The 21,841-nt window shown below is 37.7% G+C and overlaps 1 protein-coding gene across 1 annotated transcript; it reads left to right on the forward strand.

Annotated features, from left to right (window-relative positions):
• The first annotated feature begins 6,534 nt into the window (after nucleotides 1–6,534).
• LOC128693731 (Golgi reassembly-stacking protein 2) lies at nucleotides 6,535–20,135 on the forward strand. The gene is made up of 8 exons (XM_053783564.2): nucleotides 6,535–6,725; nucleotides 8,001–8,081; nucleotides 9,696–9,899; nucleotides 10,440–10,657; nucleotides 12,212–12,332; nucleotides 13,875–14,523; nucleotides 17,159–17,236; nucleotides 17,650–20,135. Exons 1-8 carry the CDS (start codon nucleotides 6,663–6,665, stop codon nucleotides 17,730–17,732), a joined length of 1,497 nt encoding a protein of 498 aa, XP_053639539.1. The 5' UTR covers nucleotides 6,535–6,662; the 3' UTR covers nucleotides 17,733–20,135.
• Nucleotides 20,136–21,841: the final 1,706 nt, after the last annotated feature.

The following is a 21,841-nucleotide window of genomic DNA, read 5'->3' on the forward strand; positions in this document are numbered from 1 at the left end:
AAAGCCAGCAACAAACAACAAAATACCTTTCATCCGTGGACTGCTTGCAGAGGCAAAGGCAATGTTCGCGGCTTTCACTGAGACCCACATAAAGGATCACTTGGACAACGAAATATGGATCCCAGGTTACAACCTATACAGATGTGACAGAGTGAACAGGCAAAAGGGGGGAAGGTTGGCCTGTACATTGCAGAGTCACTTGTTTGCACAGAACTGCTTAATGCCTCAAATGACGTAGTGGAAGTTTTAGCAGTAAAGGTCGAGAACCAAAACCTAGTCATTGTGGTAGTCTACAAGCCTCCGGATGCAACATCCCAGCAATTCCAGGAACAGCTGTTAAAAATTGACCACTGTCTGGAAAATCTTCCAGCTCCTGCACCCAACATCTTGCTCCTGGGGGATTTCAACTTAAGGCACCTAAAATGGAGGAATATAGCAAATAATATTGTTGCAGTAATAACACCAGGAGGCAGCTCTGATGAAAACTCACACTCACACGAGCTTTTAAATCTCTGCACAAAATTCAATTTAAACCAGCAAATAATAGAGCCTACTAGACTGGAGAATACACTAGACCTCATCTTCACTAACAATGATGATCTGATAAGAAATGTCACCATATCAAAAACAATATACTCAGATCACAACATAATTGAGGTTCAGACATGTATGCGTGGAGCCCCAGACCGACAAAATGAGACTAGTCACGAGGGAGCATTCACCAAATTCAACTTCAATAACAAAAACATAAAGTGGGACCAAGTAAACCAAGTCCTAACCGATATAAGCTGGGAAGATATACTAAGCAACACAGACCCAAACTTATGCCTAGAACAGATTAACTCGGTGGCACTCGATGTATGCACAAGGCTTATTCCTCTAAGAAAAAGGAGGAGTAGATGTAAAATAGAAAGAGACAGGCGCTCCCTTTACAGGCGACGGAAAAGAATAACAGAGCGGCTAAAAGAGGTCAATATATCAGAAATGCGCAGGGAGACACTGGTCAGAGAAATAGCAAGCATCGAACTTAAGCTAAAAGAATCCTTTAGGAGTCAGGAATCGCGGGAAGAACTAAAAGCCATAAATGAAATCGAAAGAAACCCAAAGTATTTCTTCTCCTATGCCAAATCAAAATCGAGAACAACGTCCAGTATTGGGCCCCTACTTAAACAAGATGGGTCCTACACAGATGACAGCAAGGAAATGAGTGAGCTACTCAAGTCCCAATATGACTCAGTTTTTAGCAAGCCGCTAACCAGACTGAGAGTCGAAGATCAAAATGAATTTTTTATGAGAGAGCCACAAAATTTGATTAACACAAGCCTATCCGATGTTATCCTGACGCCAAATGACTTCGAACAGGCGATAAATGACATGCCCATGCACTCTGCCCCAGGGCCAGACTCATGGAACTCTGTGTTCATCAAGAACTGCAAGAAGCCCCTATCACGAGCCTTTTCCATCCTATGGAGAGGGAGCATGGACACGGGGGTCGTCCCTCAGTTACTAAAAACAACAGACATAGCCCCACTCCACAAAGGGGGCAGTAAAGCAACAGCAAAGAACTACAGACCAATAGCACTAACATCCCATATCATAAAAATCTTTGAAAGGGTCCTAAGAAGCAAGATCACCACCCATCTAGAAACCCATCAGTTACACAACCCAGGGCAACATGGGTTTAGAACAGGTCGCTCCTGTCTGTCTCAACTACTGGATCACTACGACAAGGTCCTAAATGCACTAGAAGACAAAAAGAATGCAGATGTAATATATACAGACTTTGCAAAAGCCTTCGACAAGTGTGACCATGGCGTAATAGCGCACAAAATGCGCGCTAAAGGAATAACAGGAAAAGTTGGTCGATGGATCTATAATTTCCTCACTAACAGAACACAGAGAGTAGTCGTCAACAGAGTAAAGTCCGAGGCAGCTACGGTGAAAAGCTCTGTTCCACAAGGCACAGTACTAGCTCCCATCTTGTTCCTCATCCTCATATCCGACATAGACAAGGATGTCAGCCACAGCACCGTGTCTTCCTTTGCAGATGACACCCGAATCTGCATGACAGTGTCTTCCATTGCAGACACTGCAAGGCTCCAGGCGGACATCAACCAAATCTTTCAGTGGGCTGCAGAAAACAATATGAAGTTCAACGATGAGAAATTTCAATTACTCAGATATGGTAAACATGAGGAAATTAAATCTTCATCAGAGTACAAAACAAATTCTGGCCACAAAATAGAGCGAAACACCAACGTCAAAGACCTGGGAGTGATTATGTCGGAGGATCTCACCTTCAAGGACCATAACATTGTATCAATCGCATCTGCTAGAAAAATGACAGGATGGATAATGAGAACCTTCAAAACTAGGGAGGCCAAGCCCATGATGACACTCTTCAGGTCACTTGTTCTATCTAGGCTGGAATATTGCTGCACTCTAACAGCACCTTTCAAGGCAGGTGAAATTGCCGACCTAGAAAATGTACAGAGAACTTTCACGGCGCGCAAAACGGAGATAAAACACCTCAATTACTGGGAGCGCTTGAGGTTTCTAAACCTGTATTCCCTGGAACGCAGGAGGGAGAGATACATGATTATATACACCTGGAAAATCCTAGAGGGACTAGTACCGAACTTGCACACGAAAATCACTCACTACGAAAGCAAAAGACTTGGCAGACGATGCACCATCCCCCCAATGAAAAGCAGGGGTGTCACTAGCACGTTAAGAGACCATACAATAAGTGTCAGGGGACCGAGACTGTTCAACTGCCTCCCAGCACACATAAGCGGGATTACCAACAGACCCCTGGCAGTCTTCAAGCTGGCACTGGACAAGCACCTAAAGTCAGTTCCTGATCAGCCGGGCTGTGGCTCGTACGTTGGTTTGCGTGCAGCCAGCAGCAACAGCCTGGTTGATCAGGCGCTGATCCACCAGGAGGCCTGGTCACAGACCGGGCCGCGGGGGCGTTGACCCCCGAAACTCTCTCCAGGTAAACTCTCCAGGTAAACCAGCAAACAATAGAGCCTACTAGAATGGAGAATACACTAGACCTCATATTCACTAACAATGATGATCTGATAAGAAATGTCACCATATCGAAAACAATATACTCAGATCACAACATAATTGAGGTTCAGACATGTATGCGCGGAGCCCCAGACCGACATAATGAGATGAGTCACGAGGGAGCATTCACCAATAACAAAAACATAAAGTGGGACCAAGTAAACCAAGTCCTAACCGTTATAAGCTGGGAAGATAGACTAAGCAACACAGACCCCAACTTATGCCTAGAACAGATTAACTTGGTGGCACTCGATGTATGCACAAGGCTTATTCCTCTAAGAAAAAGGAGGAGTAGATGTAAAATAGAAAGAGACAGGCGCTCCCTTTACAGGCGACGGAAAAGAATAACAGAGCGGCTAAAAGAGGTCAATATATCTGAAATGCGTAGGGAGACACTGGTCAGAGAAATAGCAAGCATCGAACTTAAGCTAAAGGAATCTTATAGGAGTCAGGAATCGCGGGAAGAACTAAAAGCCATAAATGAAATCGAAAGAAACCCAAAGTATTTCTTCTCCTATGCCAAATCAAAGTCGAGAACAACGTCCAGTATTGGGCCCCTACTTAAACAAGATAGGTCCTACACAGATGACAGCAAGGAAATGAGTGAGCTACTCAAGTCCCAATATGACTCAGTTTTTAGCAAGCCGCTAACCAGACTGAGAGTCGAAGATCAAAATGATTTTTTTATGGGAGAGCCACAGAATTTGGCTAACACAAGCCTATTCGATGTTATCCTGACGCCAAATGACTTCGAACAGGCGATAAATGACATGCCCATGCACTCTGCCCCAGGGCCAGACTCATGGAACTCTGTGTTCATCAAGAACTGCAAGAAGCCCCTATCACGAGCCTTTACCATCCTATGGAGAGGGAGCATGGACACGGGGGTCGTCCCACAGTTACTAAAAACAACAGACATAGCCCCACTCCACAAAGGGGGCAGTAAAGCAACAGCAAAGAACTACAGACCGAGAGCACTAACATCCCATATCATAAAAATCTTAGAAAGGGTCCTAAGAAGCAAGATCACCACCCATCTAGAAACCCATCAGTTACACAACCCAGGGCAACATGGGTTTAGAACAGGTCGCTCCTGTCTGTCTCAACTATTGGATCACTACGACAAGGTCCTAGATGCACTAGAAGACAAAAAGAATGCAGATGTAATATATACAGACTTTGCAAAAGCCTTCGACAAGTGTGACCATGGCGTAATAGCGCACAAAATGCGTGCTAAAGAAATAACAGGAAAAGTCGGTCGATGGATCTATAATTTCCTCACTAACAGAACACAGAGAGTAGTAGTCAACAGAGTAAAGTCCGAGGCAGCTACGTTGAAAAGCTCTGTTCCACAAGGCACAGTACTCGCTCCCATCTTGTTCCTCATCCTCATATCTGACATAGACAAGGATGTCAGCCACAGCACCGTGTCTTCCTTTGCAGATGACACCCGAATCTGCATGACAGTGTCTTCCATTGCAGACACTGCAAGGCTCCAGGCGGACATCAACCAAATCTTTCAGTGGGCTGCAGAAAACAATATGAAGTTCAACAATGAGAAATTTCAATTACTCAGATATGGTAAACACGAGGAAATTAAATCTTCATCAGAGTACGAAACAAATTCTGGCCACAAAATAGAGCGAAACACCAACGTCAAAGACCTGGGAGTGATCATGTCGGAGGATCTCACCTTCAAGGACCATAACATTGTATCAATCGCATCTGCTAGAAAAATGACAGGATGGATAATGAGAACCTTCAAAACTAGGGATGCCAGGCCCATGATGACACTCTTCAGGTCACTTGTTCTATCTAGGCTGGAATATTGCTGCACACTAACAGCACCTTTCAAGACAGGTGAAATTGCTGACCTAGAAAATGTACAGAGAACCTTCACGGCGCGCATAACGGAGATAAAACACCTCAATTACTGGGAGCGCTTGAGGTTCCTGAACCTGTATTCCCTGGAACGCAGGCGGGAGAGATACATGATTATATACACCTGGAAAATCCTAGAGGGACTAGTACCGAACTTGCAAACGAAAATCACTCACAACGAAAGCAAAAGACTTGGCAGACGATGCACCATTCCCCCAATGAAAAGCAGGGGTGTCACTAGCACGTTAAGAAACCATACAATAAGTGTCAGGGGCCCGAGACTGTTTAATTGCCTCCCAGCATACATAAGGGGGATTACCAACAGACCCCTGGCAGTCTTCAAGCTGGCACTGGACAAGCACCTAAAGTCGGTTCCTCACCAGCCGGGCTGTGGCTCGTACGTTGGTTTGCGTGCAGCCAGCAGCAACAGCCTGGTTGATCAGGCTCTGATCCACCAGGAGGCCTGGTCACAGACCGGGCCGCGGGGGCGTTGACCCCCGGAACTCTCTCCAGGTAAATATCGACTGATGAAGCCACTGTGTGGCGAAACGTCTCCTCATTAAAGATACCCAAGTGTTGCACATGTATCTAATTCATCAACTTGTCGGTTCTCTGAACCATTCATCTACAATATTCACTCTCTAATCCCTATTTGATGACTTTTTTTGGGGTCATCCCAGGTTCTCTACACATATGATAATGTAACTGTATTTGTGTATACCTGAATAAACTTAATGCTGTGGGTATTAGTCTAAATATTACTGACTCAAATAATGGGTCCAGTTTCTTTTGGACTCAGTTCTGTTGGCTATTATATAAATAAATTATTTATAAGAATGATTTCAATAAAAAAATACAGCAATGTTAGGGGTAATTTAACAAAAAAAATGTATATAGCCTGTTATACATGTCAGTTTCCGGCATTAACTTCATCCAGTTAAGTTTACTTGGGTACACATACAGTTACACAAATTATCATACATAGTAACATAAATTACACATCAAGATAACCCAAAAAAAGGTCAGACAAAAATCACTCGTTTCTTTTGGTCTCCTCGACTTATTTCCATTGAGGTACTTGTACTTATTTTCAATGAGGTCTGAGTTGAGGCTGGAAAGTAAGTTTATTCAAGCCCAGATACACATAAGTACAATTATCATACATAATGTAAATTAACTGGATAACCAAAAAAGTCAGAAGTGACCTTTTTTTTTCATTGGGATCTTTGAGCTGTGAGGATAATAACAGTATCAGTATCCAACTGTTAAATATTCTTAAGAGGATGCTGCATAAATATTCATGAGAGAAACTCCCTGAGGTTAACAAATAAACTATTTATAGACATAATATTTAGTTAACCTCAAAATTCCCCCCTGGCTATTCTCACGTCAAATAATTCAGGTCACAAAACGGAACACATTGACTACATGTTAACCACTATTCCAGCATATAATAAATAACTAAATAATTATTTAAAATTTCTTAAAGAACAAGTTATTAATCAGTTGCAGTTTTAGGGATATGCGAGTAAGATAAAAGAAAATAAGGTTCATATTCTCCATGTACAAGATAGGAAGATCAGCTGTTTACCCACAATTCTCAGGCTGCCACGTCTGTTTTGTCTCGTAGGGTCAATCTTGTTGAAAATTCTTTCCCAGGGGCAGAGTAAGGCCACTTAGGGGCCTCCGAGGGAGCGGGCATCACCATGGGAGGATCACAGAGTACGGAAATACCCGGGGGAGGCATGGAAGGCTACCATGTACTGAGGGTAAGAGAGAGAGAGTTGACCTTACTTAATTTCCACAGACTCGCCGATGCTAATTTTGGACTTTTAGTAAGTAACCAATGAACATTAGTCACTTTGTTTGACTCTTTTGGGTTATCCTAGATAATTTACACCATGTATGATAATTGTATTTATGTGTACCTGTGCCTAAATAAACTTAAATTTGATTTCCACAGACTCGCCGATACTAATTTTGGATTTAAGTAATTAATCAAAGCCCCTTATGGACATAAGTCACTTTGTCCGACTTTTTTTTTTGGGGGGGGGGGGTTCCTACGTAATTTATACCATGTATGACAATTGTACTTATGTATATCTCTGCCTAACTTAATATTGTAGAGTTTGATGGTGTTGGCTAAACAAGTAAATGATTCTGGGCATCATTATCATCATCATCATCATCATCATCATCATTATCATTATCAGAAAAAAGACACTTATGTACACTTCAAGACATTTATTAGAGGAAATGTGGCTTCTGCAGCCACTCGTGGCGAAACATTTCCCGTGAAAACTTCCCTGAGCTGCACATAAGTGTCTTTTTTCTGCATCTTGTCTGTATCGCTGTACCATTTTTCGATCATCAATTTGTTGTGTTCCTGGTATAGTGATTTGTGAAATAAGATTTGCTGTTGTATGCTGGTGTTAGTGGATTTTGATCTTAGACTGGCAGCTTGTCATTGTCTCCAAGAATATATTTAAATATCTTGTCATTGTCTCCAAGAATATATTTAGATAGCTTGCCAAGAAAACATTTAGAGATAGTTTGCCATTGTCTCTGCCTAGAAATATATAGAGATCACTTTCTGTTCACATAGGCTTCATAAACATTTAAACTATTTATTGTATTGGGATGACCTCAAGTCATTCAGATTTGTACCCTTCTGACTAAAAAAAAAAAATAGTCATAGTCAAGATATGGAAAGCATGCACTTCATCTATATGCTAAAATAAAACAAATTGTTATGAAGTGTACAAAGGAAAAGTTAAAGTAAATCCACGGGTGCGTTATATGTATATTTTATTTAAACTACAGTAAAAATATTCATAACATTTGTTGTCATTTACCTAAATGATCAGAATGTATGTTGTGTATTTATTTACGCATTTATTTTTTTTTTTTTTTCTAATACTGGTACTGTAGTATTATACTGCGCTACATGACCAGGATCATTATTATAGATAATTATATATTTTAAGTTTTTGTTGCTAGTTGGTAAAGCAGATCCATTGCAGTGGTAATTAATTATTTTACAGGTTCAAGAAAACTCCCCTGGACAAATTGCTGGACTGGAAGCTTTCTTTGACTTCATTGTTTCAATTGGTAACACAAGACTGGTGAGTAAAAACTGTTATAGATGCTAATCTATCTACATTTCACAGGGTCATCAACAGCAAACTATCTCACACTAATCATCATAAAAGACTCATAAAAATTGTCTTCCATGCCACTGGTAGTTGTAGACAGCACACACACTCTTCATATAGTACTGCTGGATTTACTAATAATTTTTTCGTAATTACCCAGTTTTTTAAGGCCCCCAGTACAATTAAATGGCAATGACATAATGCAGTTATACTACACTAAAGTAGTAGTTTGTAAATTTCCTGAATAACATTTATCTTATGTTTGATTCCTTCTCAAGGGAGGTCCCTTGATGCCAGTGAGGGGCTCTTGATCTAGGGAAATGGTCTGTGCTCCAATTCCCCGAATTAAACCGGAATGCCTTCCAACCCCCCAAACCCCTCCCCAGGAGCTGTATAATCCTTACGGGTTTAGCGCTCCCCGATAATAATAATAATCTTTGATTTCTCTTCAGCTACAGAATACTAAATACAAGTACATATAGTAATAACATAGACTTTGGATACTTCTTAGTTTGGTATCAAAGAACTTTTAAAACTTGTTAGATTGATGTACAAGAACACTGGTACATATATCAAAAGAAACAAAGACCATAAATATTCATGTGACTGTACCTAAGCAGGAACTTCTTATATTTAAAATACTACTAGTTTAAAAATATGGGACAGCTTATTAGAAGCTTAAAACTGTACAGTAATAATTAGCTTCAAAGGATTTGTCATTGAACTCTGAATATGATCTAAGTTTAGATGTGCAAGTTCACTAAGCACTATACTTTTTTTTTAATATTTGCTGTCTCCCATTGAGGTAGGATGACAAAAAAAAAATGAAACATTCATCATCATTCAATCACTGTCTTTGCAAAAGAATGTTGACATCACAGTTCAAATTACCCTCCGAACTGCAACATCCTCTCACCCTTAATTCATAGTGCAGGACCCAAGTGGAAATAAGTCTGTCTGACTTTTTTGAGTTATCTTAAGTAATTTACACATATGTTAATATGTATGAAAATTTGTGTAACTGCATTTGTATACCTGTACCTAAATATACTTATTAACTTCCCACTTCCAAGACTCAAGCTGTATTCCAGTAAACATGACTTCACCCCATTCAGTTTAAAAATAAATTTCTTTATTATCCATATATTTCATGCTATCTCATTTGCTCTTTTTCATGATGTAGCTGACTTATTACCAAACCATCTAACTTTTACCAGCCAATTAAAGTGTTTGCTTTAGGAATATCTGATCTTAAAACTTGTCACTTACGAAGTTCCTCAGTCAATCTTATCTTACTAAGGGGCCACTGACTATGGGATGTGAGAAACTGGTTTTCTGTAAATTTTCAGGTATTTAGCTAATAGTCAGATTCAGTGCACTTGAGAAAATTGGTTTTTATTTTGGTATTAAACAAAACCAGGAGTATAATATTGATTTTGCAATTTCTTTCATTTATACATACATGCACACACACAGTGATAGTGTAAATGATTGCAAAACTGTTTCTTTATTGGGTCACCTGCCCTGGTGGGAGATGGCCAGTGTATTAAAAATAATAATGCATTTATTATATATTTTTTACAGGACCAGGACAATGATACACTTAAAGAGCTTCTCAAGAACTCCATAGAGAAAGAGCTAAAGATGACTGTGTATAGCAGCAAAACCCAGACGATCCGTACTGTAAACATAACACCATCAAACCTCTGGGGTGGTCAAGGCTTACTTGGGGTTTCCATTAGATTCTGCTCTTTCGAGGGAGCCAATGAAAATGTCTGGCATATTCTGGTAAGTTTTTAACCTTCAATCTGCTTCATTTGTGAATGTTAGATTAAGTGGAATTATCAGAAATATAGCTCACAAGATTGATTAATATTCTGTATACAGGAAGGCTTGATTAATATTCTGTATACAGGAAGGCCCCCACTTACACAGCAGGTTAGGCTCCAGGCTCCTGCTGTAAAGTGGGAAATAGCCTTTTTTTGCATTCAAGTGTATATAAAAATCTGACATGTTTACACTATCATATATTAAGTGAGCAATAGAGCCAGGCCTAAAAAATGCATATACAGTACACATGTTACTTACCTCAAAATATTTTCATCCTTAGTTTTTAGTGAGTAGGGAATACATATATACGTATTGTTCGAAGTCTGAATAAATTAAGAATGGGCATAATTGAAAACCTCTGCATTAGCAAAATGCCATAAAGCAAAACACTGTAAAGCAGGGCCCACCTGTAGTTAGGATCACTTTGAAGATATATACATATATATATGAATATAATATGTTAATAAATCTTTAATATACTGCAATTTTTGCCTACAGGAAGTAGAACCCAACTCTCCCTCTGACATTGCTGGGCTTCAGTCATATAAGGATTACATCATTGGTGCAGACTCAGTGCTCCACGAGAGTGAAGACCTGTTTTCACTCATAGAGGCACATGAAGGTCGACCTCTTAAGCTCTACGTTTACAATGTAGAAACTGATTCTTGTAGAGAAGTAACTGTCACACCTGACACCCAGTGGGGAGGCTCAGGGAGGTGAGTTTTGTGAAGGGATTCAGGGAAACCGGTTATTTTCATATAGTCGGACTTGAGTCCTGGAAATGGGAAGTACAATGCCTGCACTTTAAAGGAGGGGTTTGGGATATTGGCAGTTTGGAGGGATATGTTGTGTATCTTTATATGTGTATGCTTCTAGACTGTTGTATTCTGAGCACCTCTGCAAAAACAGTGATAATGTGCGAGTGTGGTGAAAGTGTTGAATGATGATGAAAGTATTTTCTTTTTGGGGATTTTCTTTCTTTTTTGGGTCACCCTGCCTCGGTGGGAGACGGCCGACTTGTTGAAAAAAAAAAAAAAAAAAAAATTTAACTCTGAGTTAATATATTAGTGTAAAGTGTAGGCTGAAGATATATTTATTTAGTTACATTATTATTTTATCTACAGGAGCCGAGTTATGTTCATGATGTCTCATCTTTATTTTTTCCTATTTCAATGATTGTAGCACTTGCTACAACCTCTTGTATATGCAGTATAATATTTACTTATAAACCATTGTTAATTATTTTCTCTGTTGCTTTTTTGGGACAGGAAGGTTGTATCTTGTGAAGGAACTGCATTTTGAACAGTAGCAGTCGGTGTTTTGATATCTTTAGCAAGTAGACTTTCTTTTAGGTTTCTTTTTTGTCTGTTTTACATGATGGCTTGACTAGTTTGCAGTTATTAAATGCTGGTATAAGACATTACTGTGATAGTGCTCAGTATTGTAGGTAGTAATGCTGGTACTATATGATGTCTATGCAGTCAGTGCTGCAGATTCCATTGAAATATTGGTGATATCCTTCAGATTTGAAGCATGGTACTTTTATAAATAACAGTATTGATGTTACATTTTCTATAAACACAGAAGTTATAGTTTTTAATCAAATTTGTACTGAATTGCATTTTACGGGGAAAATTTCCCAAAATTTCAATACTGTAGTATAGTAAATCATAAAGTTGTATGTGTCACATTACACATCATGAGGCAGTCAGGGTTTTGGTGTTAAACTTGTTTAATATTACACTTTATACACACACTAAGTATTCAGGTTACTGTTTATTATAAATACTCATGACTTCCATTGAATCCTGAAGATGTATGTTAAACAATAGAATTATATGAATTCTTGTACTGTATATTAAGATATATAGCTCTGAGCCTATTGTTTATTGTCTAAAGTATGTACTATTTATTCAACTATAGTGATATGTTGTTCTAGGTTATTGTTAATGTTGAGTGACTCTCAAGTAATTTTTTTGTTATGCAGTTGCCTAAGAATCATTAAACCTTGACTTGTTAATATTTGGAGGTCTATATATATATTATATAACTCCAATTGCTATTAAGGTATTTAAATTGTTGAACTGTAGTATTGGCACACCTCTGGCAAGACAGTGATGGAGTGAGTGGTGACATAAGTGTTTCTTCTTTTTTGGGGGGTCACCCTGCCTTGGGAAACAGACGATATATTAAAAAACACGAATGGAGCAAATAAAAGTTATTTATTCCCTATACATACATACAATACAGTAGACTCTTCATTTTTTCAGCTTGGGGTGTGGCATTGGCTATGGGTACCTACACCGCATCCCCACACAGCGAGGTGGACCTATCATCGATACACCCAAACGATCACCTAATGATGCGTCTGATGGTGAAACACTATTACAGGTATCTCTCTTGAGACAGTAGGAAAGTTTGGCCACACTGGAGATGAGGTTACTGCATTTTGTGAAAATTTTGGCAATACAGTATCTACAATTTTCTCTAATTTAAAAAATCTACCTCCTGCAGCAGGCATATTATATTTTTACAATGGTGACCTCTTATATAAGGTCTTGATAAACTTCATTTTTAAAATGCAATTAACACCTCATACAGCAAGTTTGGCCTTTGTAACTTACTAGTTTTTTTTTTTTTTTTTTTTGTTACAGAATACTGTATAATGTTTTTTTACTGTATTTAGAAGTTTATTGATTGTGTACAGCATTTCAGTAATCTCTATAGATTTTCCTAAATACACATAATTTAACATAGTGTTGTTGCACTTTAATGATCATTTTTATTATTATTTCTTCATAATCATCACCTGGTATTCAAATGATCATGCTAATGTAGTGAAAAATAACTACAAGCTAGAGGTAATCCTATTTCCTTAAATTTCTTATTTCTGAAATTAGAACTGGGTATTTCTCCTTTAATTAGGGCTGAGCAACCAATTGTGTGTTTAGCCACTTTACTACAAATCCATAAATTGCTTGCATTAGTAAAATGTACTTCAGTACCATAATCTTTACTAGTTTTATATAAGGCAATTAGTTGCCAACTATGGTTACATCTAATGATGTAGTAAATGTGTGCACAGTTGGTTCCAAGAAAGTAAAATTGAAAATTATTCATTGTCCTGTGCATTCATTACATTGTTACCCTAAATATAAATACAATAGAACCCCCCGTATCCGTGGATTAGGCTTCCATGGTTTACCATAGCCCAAAAATAACCCTTAATTTTCCTTAATAATGTCCCCAAAGCGCAAAAGTAGTGAGGGTAGCAGTTCTTCAAAGCCTGAGAGAAGCCGTGAAGTGCTTCCCATCAGTAAAAAAGTGCCAATTTTTGACTTATTGTGCATAATTTATCAATTAAACTTTATCATAAGTATTTATGTAAACAAAAAGCAACTTGTATATAGGGTTCACTGCTATCTGCAGTTTCAGGTATCATGGTAGGTCCTGGAGCATATCTCCCATGGATACGGAGGGACTACTGTACAGCTTGTTAAGCATTCCATAATACAGTCATATCTCATTAATACAGCACTTGCTTTAGAGTGCTTTGCTAATTCAGTGCCTTTCAATTGTACGTTTGTGTTTTATTATTTTCAGCGCTTGCCTTGCACATAACATGATTTTCGACAATTTTTAATTTTTTATTTAATTAATTTTGCTTTTGCATTGCTTTTTTAGGCCTAGTGCTATTGTGCACTTAATAAATGATAGTGCAAATGTGTTTTTAAGCTTGTATATGCACTGGCAAGTGAAAAAAGAAAAGCTGTGATTTGCTTTAAAGTGATACTTGCTTTACGGCTGCAGTCTGGAACCTAAACCACTGTATTAGTGAGGCATGCCTTTACAGGAAAATATAATTTCATTGATATATAAATTTTTTGTCACTTTAATTATCCGTACATACTGTACATATCTGTAATTTTTCAGGTTGCAACAGGAAGTGAGGTAGAGGCTGTGGCCTCCAGTATAGCAGGAATAAGTGTAGGAGAGGGTATTCCAGCTACAATGACTGCAGGCTCAACCATTCCTCCACCCACTGCCTTTACAGCTGCTCCTGATGCCCATCCAGCATTTGCAACAGCTACTGCAACTGCCGCTACCACTGCAGCAATACCTGCAGCATCTACAGCAGTCCCCAACATTCCTCCTCCTGCAGCTTTTACACCAACATCTGTTCCTCCCCCAGTTGAACTTCCAGCCAGCTTTACCACTCACATTCCTACAATGGCTCCTCAGTCTCCTGCTTACACTTCTCTTCAGGCTCCTTCTGAAGTGCCAGTTCCAACACCTGTTCAGACTTTGAGCATGCAAGTTCCAATGCAACCTACTCTGTCACCCTCCCCAAGTTCCAACCTTCCTCAAGTTGCAGGTTCTCAGCCTAGTCCACTGACAATAGGTGGTGCCCCAACTGTACCAGTGGTATCCAGTAGTCCACAGGTAATGGGAAGTCCTGAATTTAATGTTCCAGCAGCCCCTATTCTATCTCCAATGTCAACAGGTCAACAAATTCCTCCTTTCAGTACCACCTACACTTCTTCAGTCATTCCACCACCAGTCACTCCTCCATCATTCACAGGTTTGTAAATATACTTTATTTGTATGTATCATTATCAAAAGTGCATGTTCACGTGTATTTACATGTGTATATGCATATAAACTTATGCATTTACACATGTATGTACTTAGGTATTCTGATACAAGGTATCAACTAATGTTTACAGACATGAGTGTTTATCCCTTTCAGGGTCAAGAGGCCCTCTCCTAAACTTGTTCTCAGGGTTGAAAATTTTTCGGAAAAAAAAAATTATTTTTTCTTATGAATTGATAGAGAATCTTTTCCCGATCATAATGACACCAAAAGTGTGAAATTTGATGGAAAACTTATGTAATTGTGCTCTCGTGAAGTTGGCGATCTCCACGATGCTTACGCATCAGCGATTTCACCTACTTTGAGCCCTATTTTTGGCCAATTCCAGAAACTAGTCTACAAAAATCATAACTATTACACTAGAACAACATTTTTTCTATCGAATGAGTACAAGAAACCACCCATTTGCCGATTTCAACTATCCAATAAAGTGGTCAGAAATTGGCAATTTTGCCAATTTCACACAAATTTCAAAAGATATCAATTTCCAAATAGGGTCCAGAATAAACAAGACAGATATTCCTGGCACTAAAATAACATTTCCTCTGTTCATTAGTCACATCCCCATGCCCCTCTTACAATTCTTTTGCTTTCCACTTTGAATTTTTATTCACAAAAAATAGAAGAGTTACTGTTATGCAGACTACTGCATTAGTGTAGAAATGGTATAAATAATATCAGCACACTTGTGAAAGAATATTAGACTCGCCAGTTGATGTGTATTGGACGCATGGCATGATTTGTTTACTTTTGAACTTTGGCAAAAATTTAACATTTCTGCTTCTTAGAGCTCAATTTCAAGGTACTTTTCATTGTGAAACCAATCAAAATCATTTCAATTTCTGTAATATGTCTTCCATTCTATAAAATGAGACCAGGAAAACTAGAATACAACCATAAATATCATATGAAAATACAGTGCGAAGTCGCCGTTTTAAACCAAAAACATGGTCAAAGTTTTTTTTTCTCCCCATTACGCACTGTGTGCTGCAGGATTTTTTTATATTGTGCACACTGACTACATAGACCCATTCTTTCATATGTAAGCCTACCAGCTTTCTCTCGCTAGATTTGAAGGCGCTAGAATTTACGTGTACTTGTACGTCAATAACCCTGGTGCGTAAGATGTACTAGTACGTTGGAAACGCTGAAAGGGTTAATTATAGCAGTAATATTTCTGATTACTTAGTTTAAGTATGCATGTGTGTGTGTGTGTGTATTTTTTTTCAAAAAAACCTGCCGTATCCCGAGACAGGGTGACCCAGAATGAAAAATGAAAGGTTCTCTTTTTAAATTTAGTAATTGATACAGGAGAAGCTGTTACCAACCCCTTGCTCCACTGTGTAGTATATCTGGTACATAAATATTGCATGTGCCTGTTATGTAGTTCATTTAAGCAACAAACTATTAAAATATTCTAAAATTTACAGTAATTTGCCAAGAGATGTGGAACTTTCCCCCTCTACATCCTGGAACTATACATGTTGTATTTACAGATTTTGTAGTACAGTATACATGATTTAACCATCGTCATGATTTAAAGTTAAAGAATCTGGAAATAATGTCTTTGCAATATGTACATTATGCACCTTCCTTTAGTTACATGTATTAGGGAGGCATTCTCTGCCAATGATGATGTCCAATTGTTTGATCTAACTTCCAGTTGGGCAGTATCTGTGCATCCCTCCAATAATATTGTATTCAGCAATGCAGTGCTATTTATAAACTTTCATCAGTAATCAGTTATACCTTTTCGATATTAGAGATAGTTATGCTTATAACTACACAAGGTGGTGTAAAACATTTTGTTTCTCGTACCAGAAGTTGATACTTTCAATGATTTCATGTCTTTCTTCCTCCCTCTTTACTTTCCCTTCAATTTTTTTTACTTGCTGTATGATATCTTCAGAAGTATCTAATAACAAATTTTGAGTTCCTTCTACAACTATTTTCATAAGAGCTTAAGAGTTGAGAAAAAGAGGGTTTCTGGGCCTAGGCAGAGATTTTATTTTTATTTTTATAAGTCTCATTGCTTTCCTCTCCCCCTTTAGAGAGGAAATTGCAATGAAGTGAGGAATATTACCATAGAACAGGTGAATAGGTCAACTGTGGCAGAGACAAAGAGCCCTAAAGCTGGAAGAGGAAATGGTAAAGCTGAAGGTGACTGTGAAAGGAGGAACAATGAGGAAGGCTTTTGAGAGGCAGTTTAATTCCCTCTGGGAGGAAGTTGTACCAATATATAACAAAGCCAGAGAAGAGGTTGCAGAGTAGGTTAATAGGGCTAATTTAGCAGAAGACAGAGCCCTAAAACTAAGAGAGGAAGTGACTTGTGCCTGCTTGGTCTACACACACTAATTATCCATGCTCATAGGATCCTCCTTTTCATTATACCATATTATAATGCTGTATTGGAATGATTTTCGTTGGTAGATGTAGAAGTAAGTCTTTCCACGTGGTTCTGTTAGTAATTATTTGTTAAAAAGCAGGTATCTGGGATTAGTTTCAAAGGAATGTGTTATAAACTTTGTAAATTATAAATACATTAGTAAATTTGATCTTTCAGCAACTCCAACAATGCCATCTATTCCTGGGATGCCAGTGACAACTCCCATCAACCTTCCTGGCATGCCTCCCATCACAGGTAAGCTTTAATCAGTGGTCAAGACTTGTGTGATATTGTTTCTTGGTATTTTGTTAATGTTGCATCTTTTTATTTAATAAATTGTTGCCCTGTATTGAGCTATATTTGTTGCATTGCTCTAGACCTTCCAGCAGTTCACCTGTCAACTGAATTAATATATCACTAGAGACACTGGCCAAAATTAGTACAGGATTAATAATGGAACTGGATTATAATGGCTGACCTGTATTAATAAACCTATATGAAATAATAAACATGTTCAAAAATCTATTTGGTTATTTTCTGTGCATCTGGTTCATCATCCACTTTTTTTATATTTAAAATGAATTTAATGATTGTTAATTATTTACATTTCATTGCAAATGCTTAATTTTTGTACAGGTAAAGCTCATTTTTACTTTTTAACATTTCAGTAAGAGCCACATTACCACCTGAGTCGTTCCAGGGCATGGCCAGCAATCCCCAAGCTACATCACAACCCCAACCAGTGCAATAGACTACAGCTGCCAGCTATATCTAGTGAGGGGGACACTAGAAAGCAACACTTATCAAATTGTCATCACCGGCATAACTTCCATTTCATTGTTTTAAAGTATAACTTGTATGACTATAAAACCCACACACACACACCTACACATACATAAATAATAAAAGATCTGGCTCACTTGCATTTTGAGCGATAAGAATGCCACACTTTAGGTTTGATAAAGTGTTGGTTGTCTCTTCACTTCATAGTGTATTATCAACCACTGTGAAATACAGTCTAGTAGTAATAAGAAAGAAACTAAAAAGAATAGTGCCCTACAAATGAGAAAAATTCAGTTAGAAGAGCTAGGAGGCTTATCTTGAACTATAGGATGCATAGATATCCTTTGGAAATAAATTTGGTTATCCATTTCTCTTCTTGTTTCCTCACTGCACATTTATTTTTTAAGCATAGTTAGGCACTCGGAGAGTAGAATATCAAAAATTATAATTTGCACCAGAGGTGATTGAGCAAGTTAACTAAAGTTATAATAAATGCGAAGTAAACAGGTAGCATTTGGACATGCAATTAGATTTTTAATAAGCTTATTTAATTTTAATCTCTATGAAAGCTTTGGCAAATATTTCAAACAGTTTAACCTCAATTACTTGTACTGTTTACTCAGAATTGTCATTAGTTCTTGATAAATTAACAAAAAATATGTGATGAAATGTCTATTAATGCTCTTATTTGGTAATGCATATTACCTTTGTAAATAATACTTCTTAAATGTTTTTAAGGAAACTATTTTTAACACTGACACTTGGTTACAGTAGGTATTTATATAATTGTTAGATGATGATGGTGATGAAACTAATTACTATTTGAATTATGCTGATTATTTTCTTCATTGTTTAAATTTGATATAAAAAAAGGGGGCAATTATAAGGTTGCAGAGCTCTGCAGTTACAGAATGTTGCATATATAAAATCTTTCATTGCCTGTTGCTTTAGGTTAATTTGGATTTTGGAATCCATTTTTTAAATGCGGTAAAGTTGATTTTGAATTAATAATGGCCTAAACATGAGCCTCTTCATTCATTATTGACTATACAGTCAACCTTGGTCCTACTCTAGTGTTTGGTGGCTGGCTTGTAATTCGGGAAACCTTTTTAATTTGGCTGTACTTGCCACCATACATTGTATAATTTAACATTATTCATATTTTCATAAAATGATTATTCCTGTAGAGCTTTTGGAAGCATTGTATGTGTATATATTCTTTATTCAGCTTTAGTAATTAGCTGTCTGTATAGCATAATGCCATAAATTATCTTTAACGCTAGAAAAGTATTTATATTTTCTGTCATAATTAATACTTCTGTTTTGTAGAACAGTGTGTGGTTGATTCCGAGAGCTTGTGGCTGAATTACTGTCAAAGTTAAGTAACCACTTTTTTTTATTTTAATGGTTCTTCACCTTGACTTCTTCAAAGAGGGGAGGGCCTTGATACTGTTTAAGGGCTCTTGATCTGCAGAACTGGAGCTTTCATCTGCTTCCTTGGATAAAATTTGATCATCTCTCATTCCCCAGGTATTGTATAGCGGAACCTTCGTACTCGAACTTAATTCATTCCAGACCGCTGTTCGAGTGTTGATCTGTTCGAATATCAAACGGATTCTTCCTAACCAATTTTCTTTTTGGTTGGTTGTTATCACTAATCTTTACAGGCCCCATTATGACTTATTTATACAAATAATATAAAAAAAGCACCAGAAAATGCGAAGAAACACGAAATAGTTTACAGCGGAGTTCTGGCAGGTCGTGTTTGTTTGGTCGAGTGCTGAGTTTTGTTCGAGTAAGGAGCTGTTCGAGTACTGAGGTTCCATTGTATAACCCTTGTGAGTAAAGCATTGACCACATTATAATTGAGAAAATTTATATCAGTTTACCTAAAAAAAAAAAATAATTTTATTGCCTTTGTGATTTTCTTGAGTTTTCCTCTATGTTCAATCGAAAGATTAACCTCATTGTTTTTCACATTCATCTTGGCAGTGACAAGTGGCACATTACTTGTATTTTGGCCTAATCAACTTAGATGTTTCACAAGCCAAGTAACTGTAGCATTGCTCTAGATTTCCAGTGTAGAAATGGTCACTGGTGGAACAATTTGAGGTGTGTACACGTCACCCGGCTGAATTTGTGAGTATGTAACCACACATACTGTTAGAGAAGTTTGTTATTCTCTAAAGTTTCTTGTGCTAAAGTGAGAAAAAAAGTTCTATACAGTCTTGAAATTACTGGATATCTCTGATTTTAAAATGTAATACTTAAGTGCCACTATTCAGATGTAAATGGCTACACTGTAAAGTGCTTTCTTACCTAATTGTATGCAAATACGAATTTGTTTAATATATTGTATAATACAAAGGTGCGTCACCTTTCTTTTACCTCTAACCTCAACACTTGAGAAAATTTTATATAGTATATATACTGTACAGTTGATGATTGATTATGTTATGTAGAGGGCTGGGCAGTGTTCATTTAATCAAAATTTAGTTAAGAGTATCAGAATTTGTAGGTAATAGGTTGGTAGACATCAACCACCCAGGGAGGTACTATTGTCCTGCTAAGTGAATGTAAAACGGAAGCCTGTAATTGTTTTACATGATGGTAGGAGTTCTGGTGTTTTTTTTTGTCTCGTAAACATGCAACATTTCAGGAATGTCTTGCTACTTCTCCTTGCACTTAGGTCACACTACACTTGCATGTACAAGCATATATATACACACCCCTCTGGGTTTTCTTCTATTTTCTTAGTAGTTCTTGTTTATTTCTTGTCTCCATGGGGAAGTGGAACAGAATTCTTCCTCTGTAAGCCATGCATGTTGTAAGAGGCGACTAAAATGCTGGGAGCAAGTGGCTAGTAACCCCTTCTCCTGTATATATTACTAAATTTAAAAGGAGAAACTTTAATTTTTCCTTTTGGGCCACCCCGCCTCGGTGGGATATGGCCGGTTCAGTGGGGTCTCGTGTATAGACACTGCGGAATTGCAGCACCCACTATTTTCACTCTGTATTATCTTTCTTTATACATGTACTTGTACTACAAATATAAAGAAAGAATTAAAAAAAGACTCGTTATATTGAATGCTATCAATAATATCGAGTGAAAATAGAGGGTGCTGCAGTTCCGCTACTTCCGCAGTGCCTGTACAAGAGCTGCCACTGGGCCTGTTTGTTGAAAAAAGAAAGAAGAGTATCAGAATTGTTAATTTTTTATTTGCTAGTTCAGTAGAGAAGGGTTTGGTGCTTAGTTTCGATAATAATAATCAGTAGAGAACGTTATTGTATTTTGACAATGCATGTTTTATAATAATAATACGAGTGAGATAAGTTGGATTTGAGTATGACCTGCCTAGCATGGGCCAGTAAGCCTGTTGCAGTGCTTCTCTATACTATGTTGTGTAAACAAAGCGAGGGAATATTATATAAATGGTTTACAAAAACTTAAGTTAATCTGTGAGACACTTGTGCTACATTTGGTTATATATTTTTATTGTGGAAGCATTTTATCAGAGTGGCTTCATCAGTCCAGTACAGAGAACGGTGGAAGGCGAGGAGTTTGAGGTAATCAGTCCCTCAGCCTGGAGTGTTCAGTCCGTCAAGCTTGGGTACAGCACATGCTGTACTTTTATCAAGATTGATGGAATGAACACACTGACTCCAGGTTTATTACCTCAAACTCTTCCTCATCTTCAAAGTGAGAGAAGAGGCTTGCATGAACTATTGGGTATTATCAAATTTATTTGTATGTTTAAGGTGGAATATGGTTACTGAGTGGTTTATACTTTTATGCACCAAAGTGGTAATCTAGTGTATGATAGGCCCTCACTATATTAGAATTTCAACCTTTCAAAAGTAGTATTCATGAATAGGTTGTCCCCTGACATTTTCCATTATCAGCAGTGAGATACAGTACCACACCATGACAAATGAGACACTTGTGCAAAATTTAAATATCTTTATCCTGGAAACATTTTGCCAGGAAGTGGCTTCTACAGTTCAGTACAGAGGAGAAGAACAATGGAAGATAAAGAGTTGGAGGTACTCAGTCCCTCAGCCTGGAGTTTGCAGTTT

Source organism: Cherax quadricarinatus, chromosome 34, assembly GCF_038502225.1.
Source record: "Cherax quadricarinatus isolate ZL_2023a chromosome 34, ASM3850222v1, whole genome shotgun sequence".
NCBI lineage: Eukaryota > Metazoa > Arthropoda > Malacostraca > Decapoda > Parastacidae > Cherax > Cherax quadricarinatus.

What these genes read in the sequence shown, in the direction of transcription:
- LOC128693731 (XM_053783564.2), top strand. Translation starts at nt 6,663, where the DNA reads ATGGGAGGATCACAGAGTACGGAAATACCCGGGGGAGGCATGGAAGGC. An exon ending in AAGGCTACCATGTACTGAGG is followed by an intron (nt 6,726 to 8,000) that starts GTAAGAGAGAGA and finishes ATTATTTTACAG; the next exon opens with GTTCAAGAAAACTCCCCTGG. An exon ending in TGGCATGCCTCCCATCACAG is followed by an intron (nt 17,237 to 17,649) that starts GTAAGCTTTAAT and finishes TTAACATTTCAG; the next exon opens with TAAGAGCCACATTACCACCT.